Raw genomic sequence first — 23,081 nt, 5'->3', positions numbered from 1 at the left:
CAGCGCTCTGAAGTCAGAGCCTCCCAGGGACTGCTGCCCTTCCTGACGTTCCCCAGCGTCACCCTGTGAGTTTCCTCACCTGTGAGATGGTGGGGATGTGGGGATAGTGGCCGTACTGTGCACAGCTGGTGGGAGGCTTACATGTAACCGTAGGGAGGGCCCAGGGTGCGGGGCCTACTGGAACCCTCAAACTGTCAGCTGTTTCCTCTACCGCTGCCTCCCTGGGATTTCCCCCTCCTTGGCCAGGGTGTTGGTTCAAAGTCAGAGAGCAGGAGACCAGCGCACAAGTGGAGGGAAAGCCCAGGCCCGCAGGGGGCACACTGCCTTCCATACTTTCCCTGGGTGAGGTGACCAAAGCACATGGAAGTTAGGCTGCTGGCCAGGCCACACACACCGAGAGGCAGAGAGGCGGCACAGAGACATGGAGGGAGGAGGCACCGGGGCAGGGCATCAGCACCGGCCTGGTGTCTTGCCAGTGGGTTTCAGCCCTGGGCAAGTTCACTATGAACTCAGTGAGACCAAGGAATGACAGTGGAGCGTTCTTGGGGTGAAAGGGTTTATACCCAACTTTATTTCCAGGTGGCAGGTCAGTCACTAGAATCCCGTTCACTCAGAGCGAGTCTGCATGCAGCAAGCTGGTCTCTGTCTCTGGGCCTCTCTGTCCCCGCAGCTGTCTCAGTGTCTGTCCTCGGCACTGCCACCACTCCAGTCTCTGCCCTCCATCAGCCCTGCAGCCACGCAGCAGCCATGCAGTAGCTGTGCAGCCCAGAGCACTGGGTGGAGCTCTGTACATAGAGTCAATAACAATGTATTGTTCATACATGTGCAGTGAGCAGGCCAACCAGGGCCAGGTGAGAATTGTGGCCATAGGAACGTTCACTTTATCTACTCCTGGCTGAATGCTGACCCAGCTTCCCAAGGCCCACCTGGGAGAGCAGTCTCTAGTTCTGAACCCCGAAACTGCTGGGGGTACAGGGCGCCTCAGGCCACAGGGTGGGAGCTGGGGCACTGGCAATGGTCCTCGACCACCTGTGGCTTCGGGTCCCCAGACTTCGAAGCTGCCTGTGCCCCTTCTCTGCAGACACTGCCCAGGCTGGGGAGGTACCCAGGTTTGCAGACACGTGCATACGCTGTGTGTGTGTGTGTGTGCACATGTGTATGTGCCACGTACACTGTCTTCTCTGCCCACCCAAGGTCCTCAGAGAGCCTGACAGTCCCCCACTCACCGCAGCCCCTGGAGGAGGCCGGAGAACCACTAACCTGGCCTTGTGAGGCAAGCGCTGGCCTCCCCACACAGGGCAGACAGGCTTGGGCAGGCACGCGACTTACCTGGTACACAGCTGGGGCTGCACAGAGAAAGGGCTGTGTGGATAAAACAAGAGTTCCTGTGGCCAGGATTCTCACCTGGCCCTGGTCGGCTAACTCACTGCACACTTGTGGGCAATACGTTGTTATTGACTCTATATAAAGGGCTCTACCCAGTGGTCTGGCTGACAAGGTGGCAGGGCTGCAGGGCTGCAGGAGAGCAGAGCAGAGCTGGAATGGTGGCAGCGCCGAGGACAGAGGCCCAGAGGATGGCTTTATGGGCAGAGGGGCCCAGAGGCAGAGACTGGCTTGCTGCATGCAGACTTGCTCTGAGTGAATAGGATTTCAGTGATTGACCTGCCACTGTGGAAATAAAAGTTGGTATAACCCTTCCACCCGGAAGGAACATTTTACTGTCATTTTCTTTGGTCACAGTGACCCCATAGTGAACTTGCCTGGGGCTGAAACCCATTGGCAAGACAGGCTGACATCCAAGTCCGGACAACCTCCTCTGTTGGCCTCCCAGGGCCGCCGTGGCAAAATACCACCAGCTGGCTGCCCTGAAGCAGCTCTGGAGGCCACAAGTCTGAAGGCAAGATCCTGGCGGGGCCGGTTCCTTCTGGAGACTCGAGGGAGAGAGCCATGCACGCCTCTCCCCCAGCTCCAGGTGATTTCCAGACTCCTTGGCCTTCTCTGGCTTGTGCAGCCTCCCTCCTGTCTCTGCCTCCATCTCCATGTGGCCTCCTCCCCTCTGTGTGTCTCCCTGTGCGTCTCTTCTTATAAGGACCCACTCATTGGACGCAGGGCCACCCTACTCCAGTGTGACCTCATCTTTACTTGATGGCATCTGCACACACCCAACCCTGAGCGAGGTCACTTTCACAGCTTCTGGGTGGACATGAATTTGAGAGGACACTCTTCACCACAGGCACCTGCAAGCCCAGTGGAAGGGTCTCTGGGCCCTACCTGCTGGCAGAAACCCAGAGGGCCTTAAGGACAGGGGCTGGGGCTGCTGCCTGCCTAGGGCCCTGCCTCCCCTCCTGACTGGGCCCACCCATGCCTGCACACCCCACCCTGCCCCCTCGCCCCAGGGCTGCTCAGACCCATGAGCTAAGCCTCTGGCTTGTCTGCCTGGGACCCAGAGCAGGAGCCACCCTTCCCAACCACTATCCAGGTCTGAGCCCTGGGAAGAGACCTAGAGCCTCCGTCATGCCCAGGGAGGAAACGCTCCACCCTCATTGCCAAGAGCCCAGCCCCAGGACAGCACAGTCCCTGGCAGGCAGGCTGGCAGGAGAGGGAACCAGGTGGGGCAACCATGAGGCAATTCTGTGAGGAGGGGATGCAGCCGAGGGCAGCCACAGGGGCTTCCTTCTTCACAGACCAAAGGGCTCCAGGCTGCCCCATCACCCCAAAAAACCCATGACACAGAGGAACACCAGAAACAACTTCTTTATTGAAGCCCAAATGTGCAGCAGCCCCGACCCCTCCAGGGCCCTCTCCCCTCTCTAGTCCCAGTTCCCCCATCTCTCCCCCACCCCCCGATCAGTACGCCTCCAGTGGGCTCAGGCTTGGCTCGGGGACCCCCACTCTCTGGAGGTCTGCTTTAGTTTCTGAATTTGCCCACCAGGGGTTTCGAGGGCCAAGCACCCAGGCCCTGCTGGTCCAGGAGCAGAGACAGCTGCCGGCGAGCTTCTCGGTAGGACCCGGCCTAGGGTGGGAGAGGAGAGGATGTGGAGGGGGAGCTCCCTGGGTGCAGGGGGAGGAGGGCTGGAGGGGCGGGGCTGACCTTGGCTGCCTCGTAGGTCTCCAGGGCCAGGAGGTGGGTCCTCCCGAGCGCCTGGGCAGCCTGGCGGAAGGCGCTGAGGAAGGCTGCCTTGCAGAGGCGGGAGGGAGGCCCAAGGTCAGCACTGGAGGTGGAGAGAAACAGAGTGGAGACCCCAGGAGGGAGGGGAGGGCTGAGCTGGCAGGCCCGAACCATGACCCTCACCACCTCCTTCCTCGCCAGGACCATCTTAGAGGAGCAACGGGGTGGGTGCCGAAGCCCCAGCCACAGTCACACAGCTGCTAAGAGGCTGAGCTGGGACTGGAACCCAAGCTGGCGACTAGACACGCCCTGTAACCCACGGGGAGTGGGGTGGGACCCCGCCCATGCGACCCCGCCCACCCAGCCCACCCACACGTCCTACTCACTCGGCCTTCACACGCCCGGTGGCTACATCCACAACCTCGACATCTGGGTCCCCCAAGCTCCAGTTGAGGCTCAGGCCGTGGCAGGTGGGGGTGGGGTTGGAGGGGGCCACAGAGGGCCCTGCAAACAGGTGCAGCATGGTTCGGGCATAGGGTGGCGGCACACATGGCCCCGAGACCCCATCTAGGCAGGGCCGGGTGTGGATGGCCCTGCTCAGAGTCTGCGGGTCATGGCAGGGGTCGGCTGTGGGGACAGAGACATGGGACAGAGTGTTGAGTCTCTCCCACACCGCCCAGAGCCCACCTTTTGCCCTCAAACCCCTCAGGGCCCTCACCCAGGACAAGGCTGGTGGCATAGAGCGGAGGCAGGAAGTGGCCCAGCAAGGCACCGCCCAGCCCCAGCACAACCCAGCGGGCCAACTTGTCACTGGCTGAGAGGCAGCCAACGTGGGTGTAGCGAAGCGCAGGTGCCACGTAGCACACGGGCTTCAGGTCCCCCCGGATGTGGGCCTGCAGGCGGCAGGGGCTGCTGTGCAGGAGTTGGCCCTCGGAGGACGGCGGGAGGCTGCAGAGGCAGGTGGAGGGAACGGGGCGCAGGATGCAACTCAGAGCCACCCTCTGACCCCGCCGCACCTGCTCTCCCCCCTCAGCCAAGCCGGGCCCCACTGGGGCTCCCCACATACTAGATGTCGTGGGCAGCTCCCTTGGGGGTGTTGCTGATATAGAGATGCAGGAAGATCCTGGGCTTGAGGGCAAAGGGGGGCCCTGGCCCAGGCTGGGGGGCCAGCACGGACTTCTCCTTGCCCTTGGGGCCCCCCTGTGTCACCAGCAGAAGCTGCCGAAACAGGAACCTGGGGGAGAGGGCAGAGGAGTTGGGCGCTGCCTCGTCCTGCCCAGGGTTCTGGCAGGGTGCCTGCTGTGCCCGTCCCTCACCTCACCAGGGCCCGGCGGGCCACAGCCAGACCGTGGCAGTCATGCAGCTGTCGGCCTGAGAACTCCAGCCGGCCCGTGTAGCTGCCGCCACCAGTGCCCAGTGCCACCAGCTCGTAGATCTCGTGGGCGTGGGCCCTGGTGCCTGGAACCTCTGGAGGGAAGGAAACAGACACGGCCCTCCCTAAGGCAAGGAGCCCACAGGGGCCTGTCGACACGGGGGGAGCAGGGCAACCCCCACCTCTCTCCAGGATGACGGCAGCCACAGTCCCCCTACAGGCCTGGTAGGGCGATGTCTCATCCACCAGGCGGTCAAAGCCAGCACTGACCACGGCCGCGCAGCGCTGCTCATGGGTCAGAATGTTCTCTGCACAGAGGGGAGAGGGAGGAGGTGGGGCACCGCAGGCTGTGCCCCTTCCCTCACCACGGGGATCAGGTCAGCAGGGGCCTACCTACCTATACTCAGGGAGGTGAATGGAGGCCTGCCGGGGGTCTTTGAGGGTTCTGGAAGAGACAGGGGACGGGTCAGGCGGGAGGGGGTCTCAGGGACAGGTTCTGGAAGAGACAGTGCTGGGGTCTGCCCTCCTGTCCCTTGGGAAGCCAACAAGGGCGGGAGGCATCTTCCAGAAGGTAAAAGTTCCTAGGCTGCCTCTCTCACAGTCTCTGCCCCTAGGGTGGGCAGGCTTCCAAGGATATCAGGAGAGGTCAGCCAGGTCCCCTCCACCCAGCTCCCTGCGGGCCAGCTCCTGATGTCCAGATGGTCACTGCAGGTACCCAGCCCTCCCCCCCACCCAGCTGGCACTCAGTCACCTGGGCCACCTGTCCCCCTTACCTAGGCTCCCCAGCTGACTCCGGATGTAGTGAAGGGCAGAGACAGCGGCCTGCTGCTTGGCCTCCAGCTCGCTGTTGGCGGAGCCCGAGGCGCAGACCACCCCGTCCAGTTCAGCGCACATGGAGAAGGGGCAGCAGGGGTCTGCGGAAGGAGGGGGCTGTGAAGCGGCGAGCTGCACCCCCTCCCCACTGTGGGCCCTTTCTAGGAGCGCCACAGCCCCTGCCCCATCTGAGGCACAGCCACTCAGCTACGTTGCCCCAGACCCTGTCTGGTCCTTTCCCAGCCAGAATCTTTGCTGAATAACTAATTGGCTGTGAGGCAATTTTGCCCTAAAAGATAAAATGACAAAAAAATGAGAGGGACATTCATTGAAAAGGGCATAAAGAAACATGAAAACAAAAGTAAGATGACTTTAACATGAATCCAAGATATTTGAATATGTTCAGAGGGTATTGTGTAGCTTTGCAGCAACTCTGGGCAAATAACTGACTTTATTTTGTGCATCACACCTGAGCCCTTGTCTTCAGAGCCTGCCCTTCACAGCATCACATTATATGGTTTTGCTGCCTATTGATGGTCTCCTCTTTCAGCATCGCACTTTCTGTTTTCACTAAAATAACTTTCTTCATTAAGAGGGGTGTTGGTTTCCAAGTACTAGGATGCATATTTGCAACAAGCTTTGTATTGCATTGTCAAAGCCTTCCATGTGGTTTCTTTCTGGTCTCTTGTCCTGTGTCCGTTGATAGACATCCCAGAGTTCTTTGGAAAAGGTGGGTTCAAACTCTGTGCCACTGTACAGACCATTGTGAAGGCTGAGATTTATATCATATGAAATGAGAGCACTGCATCAGTGGAGCAATGAAACCAAATTTTCACTATTTTTCTATCTTTTATGGCCATAGTCATGCGGTGAAAATGTCTGGGGTAAAAATGCTTGCAGCAGAGATGTCTATAGCAAGAGTACCTACCTAGAAGCCCTCCTGACCCCCCCCAGCGAGGACCACCAGAATGACCAGGAGAGTCCCTTCAGGTGGTCCCCTGCACGGGGCACAGCATGTGCCTCTGAGGCCCTCAGCCACTCAGAGATCTCAAGCCCCTCTGAAACAGGTCCATACAACCCCATTTCACAGAGGAGGCACACCAGGGCAGGCAGTGGGCCTGGGTGGTGCCAGGAACCAAATCAAGGGCCACACTATTCCCAGGATGCAGGCCCTGGGCACAGCACACGCCCTACCTCCCCCAGACACACTGCTCCATTTCTTTCCTACTTTGGAAAATTTTCTCTACCAAACACTATCCTTTCCAGGGTAACTTATGACACAAAAGAGACAGGTGACAATCCTGGGCCTAGGGTGACTTGGTCAAAGGGCATCAACTTATTTCAATCCCTGGTGCTTGCAGACACTTGCTGCTATCTGTTTCCCCGAAGGACTGCCCTTTTAGCAGAGGACCCGCAGTTCAGCTCTCCCCACCAGCTCTGAAACTCACCTACTTTAAAAGGGCAAAACGAATGCCGACTAGATGTGGAAGGAACACAGGCACCGGAACACCACCACGCAGCACCCAGCGTGGTGATGCAGTAGTCAAGTCTGGCGACAATCCTCGGAGGGTGCTAAAGCCACAAGCTGACGGCATGCTGGGAACAGTACCCTCACGCTGTCCCTACATGCCCCCCATGGACAACTGATGAGCCACAAAGGGGAAGACACCTGGGGCGCCACCCATCAAGCCCCCGCAGCTAGCACGGTCAGCGGCAGGACAAACACCCCACAGATCTCGGGGGCTGTACGGCCTGGGACACAAGGTTACCACATGCGCTCCTGCCCTAACACGCAACCTGAACCCCAGCCTGAGGAAACAAGCCCACGTGGGAGGCCACTGAACAGAACCACCACCCTCACTCCACAGAAAACATCAATGTTCTGGAGACAAAGACAGACCCAGGAACTGTTTCAGATAAAAGGAGATTAAAGACGTGTGACAGCCAAACGTGATCATCCATGCTGGATTGGGAAAAAATGGTCATTATTGGAACAATGGACAAAATTTGAATGTGAGTGGTAATTAGGTCAATGCTCCATTTCCAGGATTTGATCATTGTACTGTAGTTACATAAGCCGATATCCCTGCTCTTAGGAAATGCACACTGAAATGTTTAAGGGGTAAATCAACTTTCAGATTTTTCAGAAAAAATGGGGACACTTTTACATAAATAAACATACAGGGGGAGAAATAGACACATATGCAAAGCAATGTGGCAAATATTAACTGGAGAATCTGGGTGAAGAGGTTGTAGTTCTTTTATACTATTCTTTGAAATGTTATCAAAATAAAATGAATGATTAAAGACTTTGGTGGTGGGCTCTCAGGGGAACAAGGGAAAGGGGAAGGGAGAGGTGATACAGTCCAGGGGTTCAGCTCTGAAACCAGCCTGCCTGGGTTCACACTGCCGCGCAGCCACACCTCTCTGGCCTGCCTTCCTGTCTACGGAGTGGTGGTAACAACTCTGTGCGCCTCTTAAGGAACGGCTGTGAGCACTCAATGTACTGATGTGCCTGAAGCCCTTCAAACGTGCCTAGCCCATCATCCAGAACTCAGGAATGTCAGCTATTACCATCTATACGAGTCTATTTTCTTACTTTCTGTATTCTTGATGCCTCTAAATTTGGGGCCTTAATCCTGGAGGACTGCTGCTCCCCCAGGGCTAATTCCTAGAAATAGCAAATGACTTCCCTATGAGCACACCTGTGATACCAAAACCAGCCAATCCAGAGATCACACCCCAACTACCAAACTCTCATACAAACCGGTATCTGCCATACCCTAAATCACCCCAGGGCCAGGTACTAGGTGACTAGGGCCACCCCGATAAACCCCTAAGCTTACTCAGCGTCTTCCTTACTCAATCCTCCCTTAATTTACTCAGCCTATTTACTCTGCCTCGAGAAAACCCCATTCCTTCCTGAGAAAACCCCATTAAAGCCTCTGGCTTCTGGCTGTGCTCTCCCCTCTCGTCTGCCCCCTGACCCACTCCGGTCCTTTCCCATGTGGCCCTGCATGGCAGGCTGTGCCTCCTGCTTCTAGGGATCCGTGTGTACAAACTTCTTCCCTCATGCAATCATCTCTATGTCTGCTGTCTTACCATACCTGATTAAAATAAATCCCAGGTACATTTTTAATACATTCTTTCTTTCTGAGCTGTTCATTTGGGGTTCTCTTAGGTAGTTTTACAAATGCTCCCAACAGATGGAGGAATAATTCTCGTGCTATCTCCTTAGAAACTGGGAAGGCTTACAGCTGGGAACCTACATTTTGGACCTGGTGTATGGCTCTGTATGTCTGTGTCTGTCTGAGCCCAGGGGTGGGACGGATGTGCTGAGGAAGAGGAAAGAACATGGTAATCACCACACCTCTATGCCCTGTTGTTATTATTAAACTGTGTTTGACAGTGTCTTTTAAGACAGGCTGGCCCTCACTCAGGTATCTCCAATGCTGGCAAGGCAACTGTAATTGCATATAACTGGACCTGAAATAAACTTGCTGAAGGCTGGGTAGCCTGGGGGCATGTCCTTTAAATTCCCCCAAGCTGGAGATAGTGTTCACCCTGCCATGACCCTGGCACAGTTAGATGCCTGGTGTAGCGAGGGTCTGTCTCAGCCCGAGGGTCACGCCCAGCCCACGGTCCCCCTGCTTCACCTGGGGTAAGCGGGGGGAGCTCTGCCGTCCCAGGGCCCCAGGCCTCACCTGCCGTGTGGTCCTCTCTGAAGATCAGCGAGATGCCCAGACTAACCGCATACTGCGTGAGCAAGGCCACAGCCTGGCCGGGCGGCGGGTCTTTGAGCTGCAGGCCCAGCTGTCTGGCCGCCGTCAGGAAGTCCCCGGAGGGCCCCGCGGGCAGGACAGAGACCCTCGGGGACCTCCCTATCCCCTCCACGGAGTCTTCCTGCTCTAGGGCCGCCCCCAGTTCCCCGACTCCGGGCCCTGCCCCAGGCCCACCGTCCCTCGCCAACGAGGCCTGGGGCTGCCCGCCCGCCTCATCGTCTTCCGCGCTGGGGGCTGGTGCAGACTCCGGCTCCCAGGGATCTTGGCCCAGGCCGGCCGAAGGCCGCCAGGGTCTGGGCCCGGGGCTGATTTGCAAAGAAGCCGCCAGGCGGGGCTTCCTACGGCCACTGTCATCCGCGCCTGGGACCGTGCTGGCCAGCGAAGCCATGGCGGGATGCGGGCAACAGGGGGGAGTGGGCCCTGATGTCGCGCCACCCGTGACCTTTTACACGCACTGGTCTGGCTTTGCTGGAGAAGCACGAGGCTCTGCAGACGGCGCATGGTGAGCTCCGCCCCACCTCACCGCTGGCCAATGAGAGCCCAGAGAGCAGTGGCGGACAGTGCACCCAGCCAATGGGAAGGCTAGTCTCTTGGACAGCAGTGGCCGGATGTAGAGGATGGGTTAAGTGGTCACCTGGCCAACATCACACTTTCTGCGTGGAATTTTGGGTGTGAGGCTGGGGACCCGGAAAGGAGGTGCTCCTGTCAGCCTTTGGTGGTCCTAGGAAAATGAAGACCAGGGAAGGGATGTAGGGTTCCAGATTGAGTGCCTTGCCCTGCTCCTACCCTAGGATGCCCCAAGCCACACCTGTCACACCAGCCTGCCCCCAACCACACAGCTGAGTCTGGGGTCCTCATACCATAAATGAAGGTGTTGTCAATTGAAGCAGCCCCGCAGCATCTTGAGGATCGACATTTAAAAACTGTTCACTGTAGTTTTTATAAAGCCAACCAGGAATGCTCTCTGGCCAAAATTAACTATTTGACAGCCCCCCATTCCCCCTTTTTTTCCCAAATGGGATTTTAAGTTGGCTCAAAAAAACCCAAAAACCAGCAATTCTCTAAGATGAGGGACTGGAGACGAAGGAAAATATGATGAAGTTAGACATGAAGACAATTTAGATACTGGCCTAGTATGAGGCCAAAGGTAATTCAACAGATAATTGCTTGAAGGGGGCTGCATATTTGACTAAGCCTTATAGGAACTGGTGAACAGAAAATACGACCAATCACAGAATTCACAGTGTGTGAAATTCGTTGCCATTGCTGCTGCTGCTGCTGCTAATTATTGCTGCCTCTGGGTCTGATAGTGCTGACCAGGATGGCACCAGAGTGGATGCGGGGGCACAGGAAGAGCAGCTGGTGGAACTAAGAGGTTGAAAGAGAAGATGTGTGCGGGGTCAGGGTAGATTAAACCTCCCAAACGTTTCAAGGATTAACATCAGAAAGAGCAATTCTGGGTGTGGTTAGGAGAGCAGAATTTGGCCTGGTAGGTAGAAGGAACTGCACAACAGGTGTGCAGAAATGGAATGATGGCCGCACATATCCACAGAAAGAGGTGAACAGAATCGCCAATTCCAGGATGTCACGGACAGAAAATGGCATTAATAAATGGTGATAAATTCATACAGTGGATTATCACTCAGTGGAAAAAAAACAAACTGCTGTTATACATGCATAATGTGGCTGAATCTCATAGGAATGATAGGCATGTTGAATGATAGATGCCAGACTAAAAAGAGTAACTTCTGTATGATTCTATTTATACAAATTTCTTCACCTGGTAGAATTAATCTGTGCTGTTAAGAGTCAGAATCGTGGTTACTTCTTGAAGGGGAGTATTGATGGGGAAGCGGCACCAGGGAATTTTCAGGAGTGATGGAAATGTTGTCTTGATCTGAGTCATGGTTATTTATGTGGGTATACATGTACGTAAAAACTTGAGGAGCTGTATGCTAAGACTTGGGTGCCTTACGGCATGTTAAGTCTATGTCAGTAACAAAAGGAAACAGAACAGTTTGTTTAGAAGAAAGAAGAAAGGGAATTGACCTTCCAGTGCAGAAGCCTAGTGGGTTTCTCATAATGGGGATGTAGAACTGTGGTGTGGTAAGCAAAATAATTGTCTCCCAAAGATATCTGTGTCCTGATTCCCAGAGCCTATGACTATGTTACATCATACGTCAGGGGGGAATTATGATTGCAGACGGAATTTAGATTTCTAATCAGCTGAGTTTTAGACAGGCAGATTATCTTGGATTCTCTGGGTGGGCCCAGTGTAATCATAAGTGTTCTTCGATGGGAAGAGGGAGACAGAGTCAGGATCAGAGAGGTGGCATTTTGAGAGAGACTCAACTGGCAGTTGCTACCTTTAAAGATTGAAGGAGCCGTGAACTAAGGGATATAGGTGGCTTTCAGAAGCTAGCTAGAAAAGGCAAAAAACTGGATTCTCCCTTGGAGACTCCAGAAAGGAACACAGCCCTGCTGACACCTTGATTTTACTCAGTGAGACCCATGTCAGGCTTCTGATCTCAAGACTGTACAATATTGTGCTGTCCTAAGCCACTAAATTTGTGGTAATGTGTTACAGCCACAATAGGAAACTTAGATAAATGGCATTTAATTTTTTGCATACATAATCTGAAAATAATGCTTAAAAACTAAGTATCCCCAATTTTTTAAGTCACAAGTTGAAATAGTTAACAAAAGGTGAAATTTATTACAGATTAAATAACCTTTCCAATATATTTTCACCAAAACCATGGAGATGCAGACCTAGCACATTCCATTTATGAAAAACTTGCTCCAAATGATCCAAGCGTCCTCTTAATCAAACCACTCAGCCAAAAGAGAATTACTTCCTCTCAAAACAATCTGAAACAGAATTGAAAATTTTTTTCAATATCAATAAATGTGTTATTTTCTCAGAAGACATCTCGTTTTATTCCGTTTCATTGATTAAAATATTTAGTAAGCATCTACTCCTCTAGTTGTTGGGGATACGACACAGGCAGAAGAATTTCTGCCCTCCTAGAGTGACTACTGAATTCTATTTCTAAGATAGCTGAGAAGGCATGTAGCCTGAGAGGTTGAAGTCTTAGTGAGATAAAGTGCCCCAGCTAGCAGTATTTTCTTCTTTTTTTCAAAAAAAGGATCTTTATTGAAGTATAACATACATACAGAGAAGCAGACAGCTCATTTGATGAGCATTCACACTGCACACCCCCACATAACCAGCACTCAGATGAACATAGTACCGCCAGCCCCCAAAAGCCCCCCCTTCTGTACCCCTCCATCGATATTTTTTATTGAGCATGTTTTTCTTAGCTTTAAAGGGACTGTCTTCTGCAGGAACTCCGGTTTTCGGAATCACTCCTTGTTCAACACCCGTCTTAGGAAATACTCCACAGTGGGGGAGAAAGCAATTGTGGATGGGGGAGATGTTGGAAGAACCATTAGATTCCAGGGACCTCCCAGATAAAAACAGTATAGATGGAAGCTAAGAATTGGGAGATGTACTCTTTCAAGTAATGGTTCTCCAACTGTGGTGATTGGACCACCAGCATCAGCATCACCTGGGAGTCCATTAGAAATGCAAATTCTTGGATCATATCCCAGAGCTACTGCCCCAGAAACCCTGGGGGCGGGGCCCAGCAAACTGTTGTAGCAAGCCTCCCGGGGTTTCCTGATGCACACTCAAGCCGGAGAGCTACTGGGTTAAAGAAATTGTAAGATTTATGACTGCGCAGTAGTTCTTAAAGCGTGGCCCCCAGGCAAGCAGAATCAGGGAATCTGGGAATTTAGGTGTGCAAATTATCAGGCCCACCCCAGACTCACTGAATGAGAAACTCTCTATTTTAACATGCCTTCCAGATGATGCTGATTCACGATGGAATTTGAGTTAACTGATGCCTAAAACTATACTTGCCGGATCACTGGAAAAGCCTCCTACACTCCCAGGGGTACCTGAACCCCATTTATAAAGCCCGCTTCATAGGATATAAGAGCAATCAGTAGCATTTCTACCGACTAATACAGTGCCTGGCTCATAGTATGTGCTCAGTGTTTGTTGAGTGAATTAATTTATTACAACAATCCTATGAAATAGGAAGTTAGTTAAGCAGAGGTGGGTTTCGCACCCCTCTCAACCTAGCCTTCACTACTGTGCCTGGATCTAACTTTACCGCCCACGGCGCCGCCTCACTCCCATTGCCCCTCCGCCCGGCAGGTGGCGCTGTGGGGGGCCCGGGAGGCCAGGCTGGGAGGCGGAACTTCCTGCCTTCGAGGGAGCACTTCCTGCCCGACCTGGAAGCCGGGTAGTAGATGTTGCGGGTCTGTCCCGTTCCCGGCGCCGGATCCCGGGTGCTGCCTTGGGGCTCCTTCGTGGTTCGAGGGTCGGGCGGAGCGTCGTGCTGAGGTCCAAATCCCGGAAGGACACGGCAAGGCTCGGGCCACGTAAGTGCGCGCCGCCGGGGCTGGGGGAGAGCTCGGGGTTGCCCCTCGCGGGTCCACGCGCCGCATGCTGTGCAGCTGTGGGGTAAGCCTTCCAGCGTGTACAGAGTGGGTTATTAGCTCTGAGCTTGATGCCGGGGTTCTTGTTTGCGGAGCCGAAGAATGAGCTTCACAAACAGTCAAGGTAGGAGAGCAAGGTACAGGCTTTTATTTAGAAATAAAGTGAGAGAATGGAGCTCCTGGCTCACGCCAGGAGGGGACAAGAGAGCCCGTAGTGGTGCGTTGTCTAGGGGGTTTTCTAGGCAGCTGAGGATTTTTCAAGAACATGAAAAATCTTAGGGGTGTGGACTTGTTAAGTGGTCCCTGAATATTTAGAATTAACTTAACACAAGCAACTTCTGAGATACCAGCATCTTGGTCTGGAGGCATATGAAACAAGGCCACCTGCTCAGCCCCCAAGGTGGGCTGAGGTATTGTTTGCTAAAGAGTAAGTTAAGAATTTTTAACGTCTTAATTTCTTGGGTATTAAAATGCAATCTTGTCTTTAAGGTGGAATCCTTCCTGCCTTTTACTGTATTGTTTATGCCTGGGCTTACTTGCTAAAGTAGTTGCTCAGTTTGCAAAATCACTTCATCAGATCTGAAGGAGGAAAGACAGCGCAGAGGCCTGGGCTAAAGAGAACCTTACACATGATTATAAATGGTCAGCATAATAAAGCATGTGCTACTCCTCTTTATCTGAGGAACATTAACTGATTTCACTGAAGAATGATTCTAGAGCTCAATGTTTAACATAGAGTTTTAGCAGGGGGGTTTCCTTGCGTGTAGTTACATTGTTCTGGCTGCAAATATCCTGCCCTGCCCCCTCCAGAGGCCCTCACCCTACTCTGACTACATCCACAGTCCCTGTCTCAAGCTGACGGAGGGGTGGGGATCCCACAGATGTTAAGTGAGGCTGCCGCTGCCCAGCACACAGCACCTCATGCGAGGCCTCCGCTGTCGGGCTAAATTCGGGGTCCCGGAGGTGGAGTGAGAAGAGGTGGGTGGGGAGGACCGGGCGGGGAGCTGTACGGGAAACCGTCCGGATCCCTTCTTCCCGTCCCCTGTCAGGCTCCGCTGTGCCCGGCCTGGCATTAATGCAGACCCAACTGATTGCTACAGCCTTGGAGGTCTGAAGGGCCCTGGAGAGCCAGGGTGAGGCGGGAAGTTGAGGTTGCCTTGTCTAGGGGCTTTTCTGAGGTCGTGGGCTCCACCAGTGCCCTCTGCCTGCCTGTGCTTGTTTGAGGCTGTTTGATTCCTTTTTTCTCATTCATTCATTTTCTGGACTTGTTCTTTCGTCTTATATGGGCTAATTGGTACCATGTAGCAAATAGCAAGGTACTAGAGATAAAATTAAGTCCCTTTCCCATGAGGACTGTTAGAGCAATTTTGAATCACACACCTTCATCTTTAAATATCTAATCATACATTGCAATGCCTGCCCTGGAGGAAGGATTCGAAGTGGTGTGGAAGAACTAGGAGCAGCTTCCTGCCTTGAAATCTGAAGACTGAGTAGGATTGTACAAGTGGGGAGGAAGGCCGCCAGAGATGGTTCTAAGTGGAGAGAGAGTGTGCAAAGTTCCCTCAGTGGAAAGAATCTGGTGAGGAAGAACCCAAAGGAGTCAGTGCATTTGAAGCTCAGGCACAGAAGGTAAGCTGGAGATGTGTGCGTGCTCACGTGGCCTGCTGGTTAACAGAAATGCAGCCACATCTGGGAGGCTTAGGTGCTCCTTAACTGCAATCTGGACAGTCTGGCAGAAGCTAGTGTTTTTCACAAGGATTACTGAGCATCTCCTTGGCTCCTGCCACTGCCCTCTCCTGTGACAAAAAAGGGAATGACAGCAGCCGTCTGACACCAGGAACTCAAGGATAAATCAAACAGCCCCTACCCTGGGAGAGCTATCAGCTACATATAAACCACAATTAGAGCTAGGCTGACATGCCATGAGAAACATATTCATTCTTTCGACAAGTATTTACTGGCCTTTATTGTGTGATGGACATTGCGTGGTGCTGAGGGTTCATGGCTATACAGAGGTCACAGAATTAACTGAAAATCCAAGGGAAAAGATTTTTGTTACTAAGACTATAATGCTGGTGTTTGCTTTTGGATGCACAGGAGAGTGGTGGTTCAGAACTTGCACTTTGATTGGATGGAGGCTCAAACTGTTGGCTTTGGGCAAGTTGCTCTTTCCTGGGTCTGTTTTCTGAACTCTAAAAGAGGGGCAGCGGAAGAGTAGAAAATGTAGTGCCCTATCTGGCAGATCCTGGTGCTCAGTAAGTGCTGCTATTTTTTTTGCAGTTAATTAAAAAAGAGGGATTATATGGCCATTTAATCTTCTAGAGCATTTTGTATTCAGAAAAGCCCTTTGACATTAATTTATTGTTACTCAACACACATTCACTTGCATATTCTGAAAGATACCGTACTGGACAGTAGGAAGACAGATGAGTAAGACTCAGTCCCTGGCTTTGGAAGTACTTGAGTTGGTTTTGGGATTGTATCCTGGGGTGCAGCGCATAGTCTATAAATGTGTGATAATACACAGGTGACCCCTTACCACTGTCTGACTTCGTCCCCTACCACTCTCTTCCTCATTCATTGTGGAGCCTGCTGGTTGTGACTCACATACTTTCCTGCCCCAGGACTTTTGTACTTGTTGCTCATTTTGCCAGGATCCCTCTTTTCAGTTGTGTGCATGGCTCTGTCAGGTTGTGCCTAATGCCACTGTCTTGATGAAGCTTTCCCTGGCTACCACTGCTAAAGCTACACCCTGGCCCATCGCTGTCCCCTCCCTCATGGTTGGTTGGTTGGTTGGTTTTCATGTAGCACCTACTACTATCTGGCAGTAGGCTAGTATTCATTTGCTCTTTACTATCTGGTTTCTCGAAGAGAATATGCCCCCCCTTAGCACTCTTCACTCTCCAGGAACCCGGGAAACTTCTCAGATTCATGTCTCTGAGGTGGAGTGTGACGTGTGGTTCTTGTCTTCTAGGATGGACTTTCCCAGCATCCTCTGCCCCACACTGTTTACGACCGGCCCACTTGGTCAGAGTGATGTCCCTGACATGTCCTTCATGTGCAGCTGGAGAGACATGCTGACCCTGCCAGAGCCCCTGCCCCAGATCTCGGAGGTGAGGATGGTGGGGAGAGCTTGGCAGTGGCTCCTTCACTGGCTCTCTTTTCATAGCATTCACATCAGTTGGCAGGAGTACGGGGTGGGGTGGCAGTAGCACGAATCTGCTAAGACAGGCTGAGGCAGAATGCTAGCTGGCTGTGGAGTACAGGGGATGCCTACCTGCCACAGAGGAAAGACTGAGCAGGAATGGCCAGCTCTCTCTCCCCTCCCTCCCCCCCGCCCCATCCTTCCTCTGTGTTCAGTGAACACGATCACCCCTGCGATGTGCCAGGTGCTTATCAGGCCCTGGGAACCCAGTGTGGTAGGTCAGGTGTGATCCCTGCCCCCTGGGCCGCAGACCTAGGGTGAGTGAGAACAGGCAAGCCAATGGAGCAAAGGAAAAACCATCCCAAGGTGTGATAGTAGTTTTGAGCAGAAGCAGAGCATGCCGGAACAGCACAGCAGGGTTAGAGGGGCAGCGGGAGGGGAGGGAGACCTCAGGACAGGAGGAACTCTGGCTGGTCTCTGGATGCCCAAGCCTCTGGCTGCCACTCGAAGACAGGCTGGCTAAGGCTCTGCGAGGCAGATGCAGGTGGGCGAGGAAATGGAGGACAGCTCTGGGAGCAAGGGGCTTCTCTGACAAGGAGGGGTGTAATGTCAAATCAGCCCTTTCTGGGAGCCTAGCTTGATGGCTCTTCTGTCCCCTGAGTGTTGGAGCTGAGTTGTCTCAGGCCAGCCTAGCTCAGGAGAGTGGTGCGGGGTCAATTGACTCCCTGAGTTAGTGACCACAGTCTCCCAGGTGGGATTCAGGGTGGCCAGTGATGGCCCCAGCGGGCCTCCTGAGAGCCAGTGCTTCCTGGAGGTCCGAGGCCCCCAGCCTGGAATCTGGCTGTTGGGTCTAAATCCCAGCCTTCTCTTGATTGGCTGTCCCCTGGGGCAAGTGGCCGCCTGCCTGTACCTCCATCCCTTCACCAGTAGGGGGCTGATGACCATCATACTGACTTAGCGGGCCTCTTGTGAGGATTGAATGGGTTATCAAAAAACAGGTGCCAGCAACAGTGCCTGGCCTGGCATAGTGCTCACTGTGTTGTTTCCTCAGAGTGGGGTGCCACACTCGGCCAAGGACCTGCTCTGGGAGCCAGAGACCCCTGGGCCCCTTCCCTTGCTGCATCCCGGTCCAGGTAAGGGCTCCGGGCCTCGGGCCGCCTCCCAGGCTGCTCCCCTTGTGGCCTCTCTACCCTACCCCCAGTCCTGAGACCTTCCCTCTCCCTGTTGATGACCTCCAGTCACCTGGGACGACACCTGGCCTCACTTCCGGGGCCTTCCCCGTCCCTGGCACAGACCCCTTCCTCGGCCTCCCCTCCCCTCAGATCCCTGGGACCCCGGCATGACTGCCCGGGACCTGGTTTTCCGGGGAGGTCTGCAGTTCCGAAAACAGCCCCAGGTCGTGCTGGATGTGACAGAGCAGGTGAGTGGCCCCACGACGGGGCATGCTTGTGTGGCCGAGCCTGTACCGAGTGACCTTACCTCCTCTCCTCTGCAGCTCAGCCGGTTCCTATGGGACCATGGGGACATAGCCTTTGCACCCCTGGGGAAGCTGATGCTGGAGAATTTCAAAATGGAGGGAGCCCCGGTGAGTAACCCGGCCTGTCAGGGGAGGGCGCTCTGCGCGTCATGTTGGGGTGAGACCTGGGGTGTGGGAGCCTGACCAGGCCTTTCCACACAGAGCCGCTCTAAGACGAAGACCGTGGTCAGTGTGAAGGGGATACTCCAGGACCTCGGTGGACACCAGCCTTGGGGGCAAGTGGCTAGTGAGAAAGCACGAGATGGGGAGGCCTAGCTGGTGGTGGGCATGCGGAAGGATCCGGGGCACAGATCTAGGTTTCCATAACAATCGCTTCTGCCACGTGCAGCCATGGGCCATACTTCCCTATGTAAAACTCTCAACTCTGAGGGGAAAGGGGAGTTTGAATTGACGGATTGCAGGCACGGCTGCATCCAGGAGTCAAATAATGTTAGTAGGGCTCTTTCTCTCTTTATTTTCTCATCTGTTTGGCTTTGCCTGGCTTAGTTCCTAGACAGTTTCCAAGTGGCAGCAAGGTGGCTTATGATTTCAAGGGAAGAGCCAGTGTGTCTCCCGAGGCACCAGCACAAGTCCTGGGAGGGGTCAGTGTGATGTGGCTTGGGTGTCGTGCTCTGCGGCCGGCGTGATGGGATGCGCCGGGTGCCCAGGTCTGGGCCGTGTGACTGCTCTGCAGCACAGGGAGTCGGATAGATTGGTCTCCCAAAGGAAGACATTCTAGGGTGATAAAAATACCTGGCCTGGCCTGGCCTGCCTTGGGTGGCTGTCTGGGCCTCTGTCACTGCTGCGACCTGACCCTCCTGCTGTCCTCTCGTCCCCAGGTGTCCCTGGGCTTACCTCAGCTACCGACAACGCCGGTTCTCCATCCTTGGGGGCCCGATCCTGGGCACGTCCGTGGCGCAGCTCCTGGGAGAGCTGCTGCACGAGGAGCTGGCCCTGCGGTGGGAGCAGCTGCTCCTGGATGATGCCTTCACGGGGGGTGCGCTGGCCTGGGTGCCTGGAAGCACGCCTCAGGTGGGGCAGCTGGTCTACCCTGCGGGAGGCGCCCTAGACAAGCTGTGTATCCTTTCCCAGGGCAGCAGGAGGTGCTCTCAGCATGGTCCAGGGCAAGGGCAAGAAGCTGGGGAACTTGCAGTGACCAGAGTGCATGCATTCATCCTTAGTGAGAGGCCCAGATTTCCAAGAGGTCATTCTGACCCCAGACAGTGACCCCCAGGTCCTCAAGGACCCTGGCCACATCCAGCTCCGAGGACCTGTCCGGCAGGTGGTGACCCGCACGGTGCAGGAAGAATGTAAGGCCCTGAGGCACCCCCCACCACTGCCTGACCTGCTGCCCGACTCTGACTCTCACCCCTCCCCTCAATCCCCTCAGCTCTGCTGGCTGTCCGCTCTGACTACCACTGTGCCGTATGGAAGGTCAGCAAGCAGGGGCGGCCGGCCCCTCTGCAGGTGCTGCAGGTTGGGAAGGGGGCCACCGGGATCAGCCTCAGGTAAGGGGGCTCAGCCGGCTGGTCTGTAGGGAGCTGGGCATGGCGGGGGTCGGGGGGTGGCAACGTTAACCACATTCGTGCCCTGCAGCCCTCACCTGCCTGGGGAGCTGGCTGTCTGTAGCCGTTCAGGAGCCATCTGTCTGTGGACCCCCCAGGATGGGTAATGCCCCTTCCCCATGAAACCCTCCACCCCACCAGACAGCTCCCCTAGCAGTGTGTCCTGGTCCCCAGGCCTAGGCACCCTGGGCTCCGCCATCAGCCCGTCTCTCCCCACACATGGCTGGCATATCTCCCCAAGGCTGCGGCAAGTCTACAAGGACCCTGAGACCCTTGTGTTCCGGGACCCTTCTCCCTGGCGTTGGGCAGACTTCACTGCCCACCCTCGGGTGCTGACTGTGGGGGACCGCACCGGAGTGAAGATTATTGACACTCAGGTGAGGGGTGGGACCGTCCCAGGCCCAGCAGGGGGACAGAGCTACATGAGGCTGGGGTGGGAGACTTGCCCCGGCAGCCTGGCGGGGATGGTGCCGCTGATCTTGGACTGTGGGAGGGCTGACCCTTTCTTCCCTAGGGGCCCCCAGGCTGTGGTCTGCTGCTGTTCCGAGTGGGAGCGGAAGCATCATGCCAAAAGGGGGAACGTATCCTACTGACCCAGTATCTGGGGGAGTGCAGCCCTGCACCCCTGCATCCCACGCTCCATCTCGTCTGCACCCAGGTGAGCCTTGCCGGCGTGCTGACCCGCACGCTGTGTCAGGCGGTTACTGGAGCCGTCCTGGGACTACAGCAGGCAGAACAAGAGTCATGAAGCTGGGGCTTAGTGGGTCTGACGCGCGGGTGAGAAAGGCCTGGCAGGGAGGTGATGTCTGAGCAGGACTCCAGGTGCCACTAGGGACAGACCAGGCGAAGGTGGACTGGCACAGGTTCGGGTGGGGGAGCAGTCTGTGCAGAACTGGACAGTTGCTTGTGTGTTGAGCAGAAGAGGAGGTTAGGATCCCCCAGGGTTGGCCCCAGGATCCTGGGGTGTTACCAGGTGTGTCTGAAGTGTAGCTTCCAGGGTTGGGTGGGTTTGGGGGAGGCTGGTAAAAGCCAGGGGGTGGCTTCTATGTGATAAGGCTCCTCTACTAGTGTGGCTGTCAGGACAAGTGATGGTACCACCCGCTCTGGAATGCTGCCCTTTGGGGCTCGGCAGGTGTAACTGCAGGTGTAGTCAGGGTGGCCAGTGCTGTGACCGCTCAGGGGTTTGCACTCCCCCTGAGAGCCTTTTGGGGCTGGCAAGGGCTATGGGAGCCGCCCAGAGAGACATGTCTCGTCAGACTCTTGCCCCACACCTTGTCACGTCTGCCCCATCTTGCCGCCTGGCCCCCCGCCCCCAGTTCTCGCTCTACCTGCTGGATGAGCGCCTCCCCTTGGTGCCCATGCTGAAGTGGAACCACGGCCTTCCCTCCGCCCCACTGTTGGCCCGGCTGCTGCCTGCGCCGCAGCCTGGCTGCCCACGGCCCCTGCTTCTGGGTGGCCGGGGCGGGGAGCTGCAGCTGCTTCACATCTCAGGTGAGGGTTGGCCGGGCTGGGAGGCACGTGGGAAGACGGGTGGCCTTGGGGCTGGGCAGAGCCTCAGCCGTCTGTCCTTCCTCAGGAGAGGGGGCCTCGACGCCCCGCCTGGCAGGACACCCCCAGTCTCTCCCTTCCCGGAGGGACTCCCTCTCTGCATTCCCCCTGCTGGAGCCTAAGAGCCAGTGGAGGCTGCAGGAGCGTCTGAAGGCCCCAGCCATAGGTGCGCTGGGGCAGGGAGTGAGTTGGGAGGGCTGTACCCCATAGGGCAGGCCTTCAGGTTACTGCCATTCCCGCCCCCAGGTCTGGCCGCCGCCATCCCACCCTCCGCCTCCACACCAGCCCTGTTGCTCTTCCAACTCTCTGCAGCTGGAGATGTCTTCCACCAGCGCCTCCGCCTCCAGGCGGACCCTGGGGCCCCCAGCAACCATGGGCCCAACTCCTCTGCCCCTGCGGCTTCCTGGAGCCCCCAGGACACAGCCTGCTGCAGCCAGTGGCTGAAGGCCTTGCTGGAGGTGCCCACAGCTCCCCCTGTATGGGCTGCACCCACCTTTTCCCACCGCCAGCTGCTGGGCTGCTTGGAGCAGCGGAAGGTTGAGGGGAGAGTGCCAGAGGGTCTGCGTGCAGCCATGGCCCAAGGGCGGCTCCTGCGGCAGAGGGACCTGGGTTCACTTCCTGTTGCCCAGCTGCCCCCTGCCTCTGAGTCAGGCCCTGAGGATATGCTCACTGGGCGCCTGGAGGCGGCCTGGAGAGGGCGGGCAGCTGCCTGGTGGGAGAGGCAGCAGGGCGGGGGCTCGGGGCCTGGGAGGCCGCCCAAGCGGCACAAGCGCCGGACTCTGCTGTCCAGTACCTTCTCCTCACTCAGCCGCCCTGACCTCTCTGACGCCACCCCCGCTCACAGCCCAGACCGGACACCCCCTGAGGCCAGGCCTTGCCCTCCTGTGACCCTGCCCTCCCAGGAGGTGACCCAGGAGCTGTGGACCATCCGGAACTGTACCACTGGGCTGCTGTCCCAAAGGGACACCCCGGGAGGCTCTGAGGTGCCCTCATCCCAGAGCTCTGGCGTCCGGGCCCCATGCTCCGGGCAGCGGGCGCCCGTCCTCTCTGGCTCTCAGCCACATCGGAAGAAGCCCCGCATGGGCTTCTGAGGGCCCAGGGAAGCTGCTCCCCTGCCTCCGGTAAGCCCTTTCTCGTGCACCAGCTGTGCCTTCCGTGACTGGAACTTAGGAAATAAAGAGAGAACAGTCTCCAGGGGTCAGACCTTTTACCATCTGAAGACTGCTGTGACTAGGCGACCCCCAGAAATGATTCAGAACCATGTCAGAGCAGGGACAGCGACAGAGTTGTTTCTCCCGTGGTTTATCCTGCCTGGAGACGTGTTGGAAAGGCCCTGGCAGTCCTGTCCTGGGGCCAGTGTCACTGGGTTTCCTCCAGCCAGGCCACAGGGCTGCGCGGTGCAGGAGCCAGGCCCCGGAGCCCACCAGTGACGGTACCAGCTCCTCCCCATGGTCAGTGACGGTGAAATGAGACCCAGAGAACTGCTGGTGCTGGATGTTTGGTTGGTTGAGCAGTTTCTGAAGTTTTGGACCCACATTTAGGGTTTGAATAAATTGTCAGCTGAGCATGGATTTGAATGATCAAGTTTCTTGGACTGGGCAGTGTCCATGTACAGCTTTTGATGTGTAATGCGTGCTATTCACTGCCTCCAATATCTGTGGCTCCATTGGAAGGCTCTGCCAAATGTCACAGGACATCAGGACCCACCCTAGCTCTAATCAC

General features: G+C 55.7%; 2 protein-coding genes across 10 annotated transcripts; one reads left to right on the top strand and one right to left on the bottom strand.

The window, feature by feature from the left end:
• Positions 1-2,737: 2,737 nt before the first annotated feature.
• ADAD2 (adenosine deaminase domain containing 2) lies at positions 2,738-9,553 on the bottom strand. Of its 4 annotated transcripts, XM_017644396.3 has the most exons (10): positions 8,999-9,553; positions 5,255-5,395; positions 4,879-4,926; positions 4,664-4,789; positions 4,426-4,576; positions 4,176-4,343; positions 3,828-4,057; positions 3,496-3,736; positions 3,092-3,212; positions 2,789-3,013 (listed from the first exon to the last, which is right to left on the bottom strand). In XM_017644396.3, exons 1-10 carry the CDS (start codon positions 9,462-9,464, stop codon positions 2,909-2,911), a joined length of 1,797 nt encoding a protein of 598 aa, XP_017499885.3. In that variant the 5' UTR covers positions 9,465-9,553; the 3' UTR covers positions 2,789-2,908. The 4 variants fall into 4 exon arrangements, with proteins under 4 accessions (XP_073082018.1, XP_017499885.3, XP_073082017.1 ...); XM_073225917.1 differs by lacking the exon at positions 3,092-3,212 and having other exon boundaries at positions 2,738-3,013; XM_073225916.1 differs by lacking the exon at positions 4,879-4,926.
• Positions 9,554-13,378: 3,825 nt separating this feature from the next.
• TAF1C (TATA-box binding protein associated factor, RNA polymerase I subunit C) lies at positions 13,379-22,928 on the top strand. Of its 6 annotated transcripts, XM_073225813.1 has the most exons (15): positions 13,379-13,528; positions 16,560-16,698; positions 17,782-17,863; positions 18,053-18,150; positions 18,226-18,315; positions 18,409-18,482; positions 19,086-19,324; positions 19,440-19,556; positions 19,637-19,754; positions 19,843-19,914; positions 20,053-20,188; positions 20,326-20,469; positions 21,128-21,302; positions 21,388-21,525; positions 21,606-22,928. In XM_073225813.1, the coding sequence occupies exons 2-15, from the start codon at positions 16,561-16,563 to the stop codon at positions 22,448-22,450; spliced, it is 2,466 nt and encodes an 821-aa protein (XP_073081914.1). In that variant the 5' UTR covers positions 13,379-13,528; position 16,560; the 3' UTR covers positions 22,451-22,928. The 6 variants fall into 6 exon arrangements, with proteins under 6 accessions (XP_073081914.1, XP_073081913.1, XP_073081912.1 ...); XM_073225812.1 differs by having other exon boundaries at positions 18,053-18,315; positions 21,672-22,928; XM_073225811.1 differs by having other exon boundaries at positions 18,053-18,315.
• The last annotated feature ends 153 nt before the right edge of the window (positions 22,929-23,081 follow it).

This window comes from Manis javanica, chromosome 17, assembly GCF_040802235.1.
Source record: "Manis javanica isolate MJ-LG chromosome 17, MJ_LKY, whole genome shotgun sequence".
NCBI lineage: Eukaryota > Metazoa > Chordata > Mammalia > Pholidota > Manidae > Manis > Manis javanica.
The sequence above is the reverse complement of the archived record's forward strand: the minus strand, read 5'-3'. Positions and strand labels throughout refer to the sequence as shown.

What these genes read in the sequence shown, in the direction of transcription:
- ADAD2 (XM_017644396.3), bottom strand. Translation starts at nt 9,464, where the DNA reads ATGGCTTCGCTGGCCAGCACGGTCCCAGGCGCGGATGACAGTGGCCGT. An exon ending in CAGAGAGGACCACACGGCAG is followed by an intron (nt 5,396 to 8,998) that starts GTGAGGCCTGGG and finishes CTCCTTCCGCAG; the next exon opens with ACCCCTGCTGCCCCTTCTCC. An exon ending in GCCCGCCGGGCCCTGGTGAG is followed by an intron (nt 4,344 to 4,425) that starts GTGAGGGACGGG and finishes CCTCTCCCCCAG; the next exon opens with GTTCCTGTTTCGGCAGCTTC.
- TAF1C (XM_073225811.1), top strand. Translation starts at nt 16,561, where the DNA reads ATGGACTTTCCCAGCATCCTCTGCCCCACACTGTTTACGACCGGCCCA. An exon ending in CCGCACGGTGCAGGAAGAAT is followed by an intron (nt 19,557 to 19,636) that starts GTAAGGCCCTGA and finishes CAATCCCCTCAG; the next exon opens with CTCTGCTGGCTGTCCGCTCT. An exon ending in TGAAGATTATTGACACTCAG is followed by an intron (nt 20,189 to 20,325) that starts GTGAGGGGTGGG and finishes TTTCTTCCCTAG; the next exon opens with GGGCCCCCAGGCTGTGGTCT.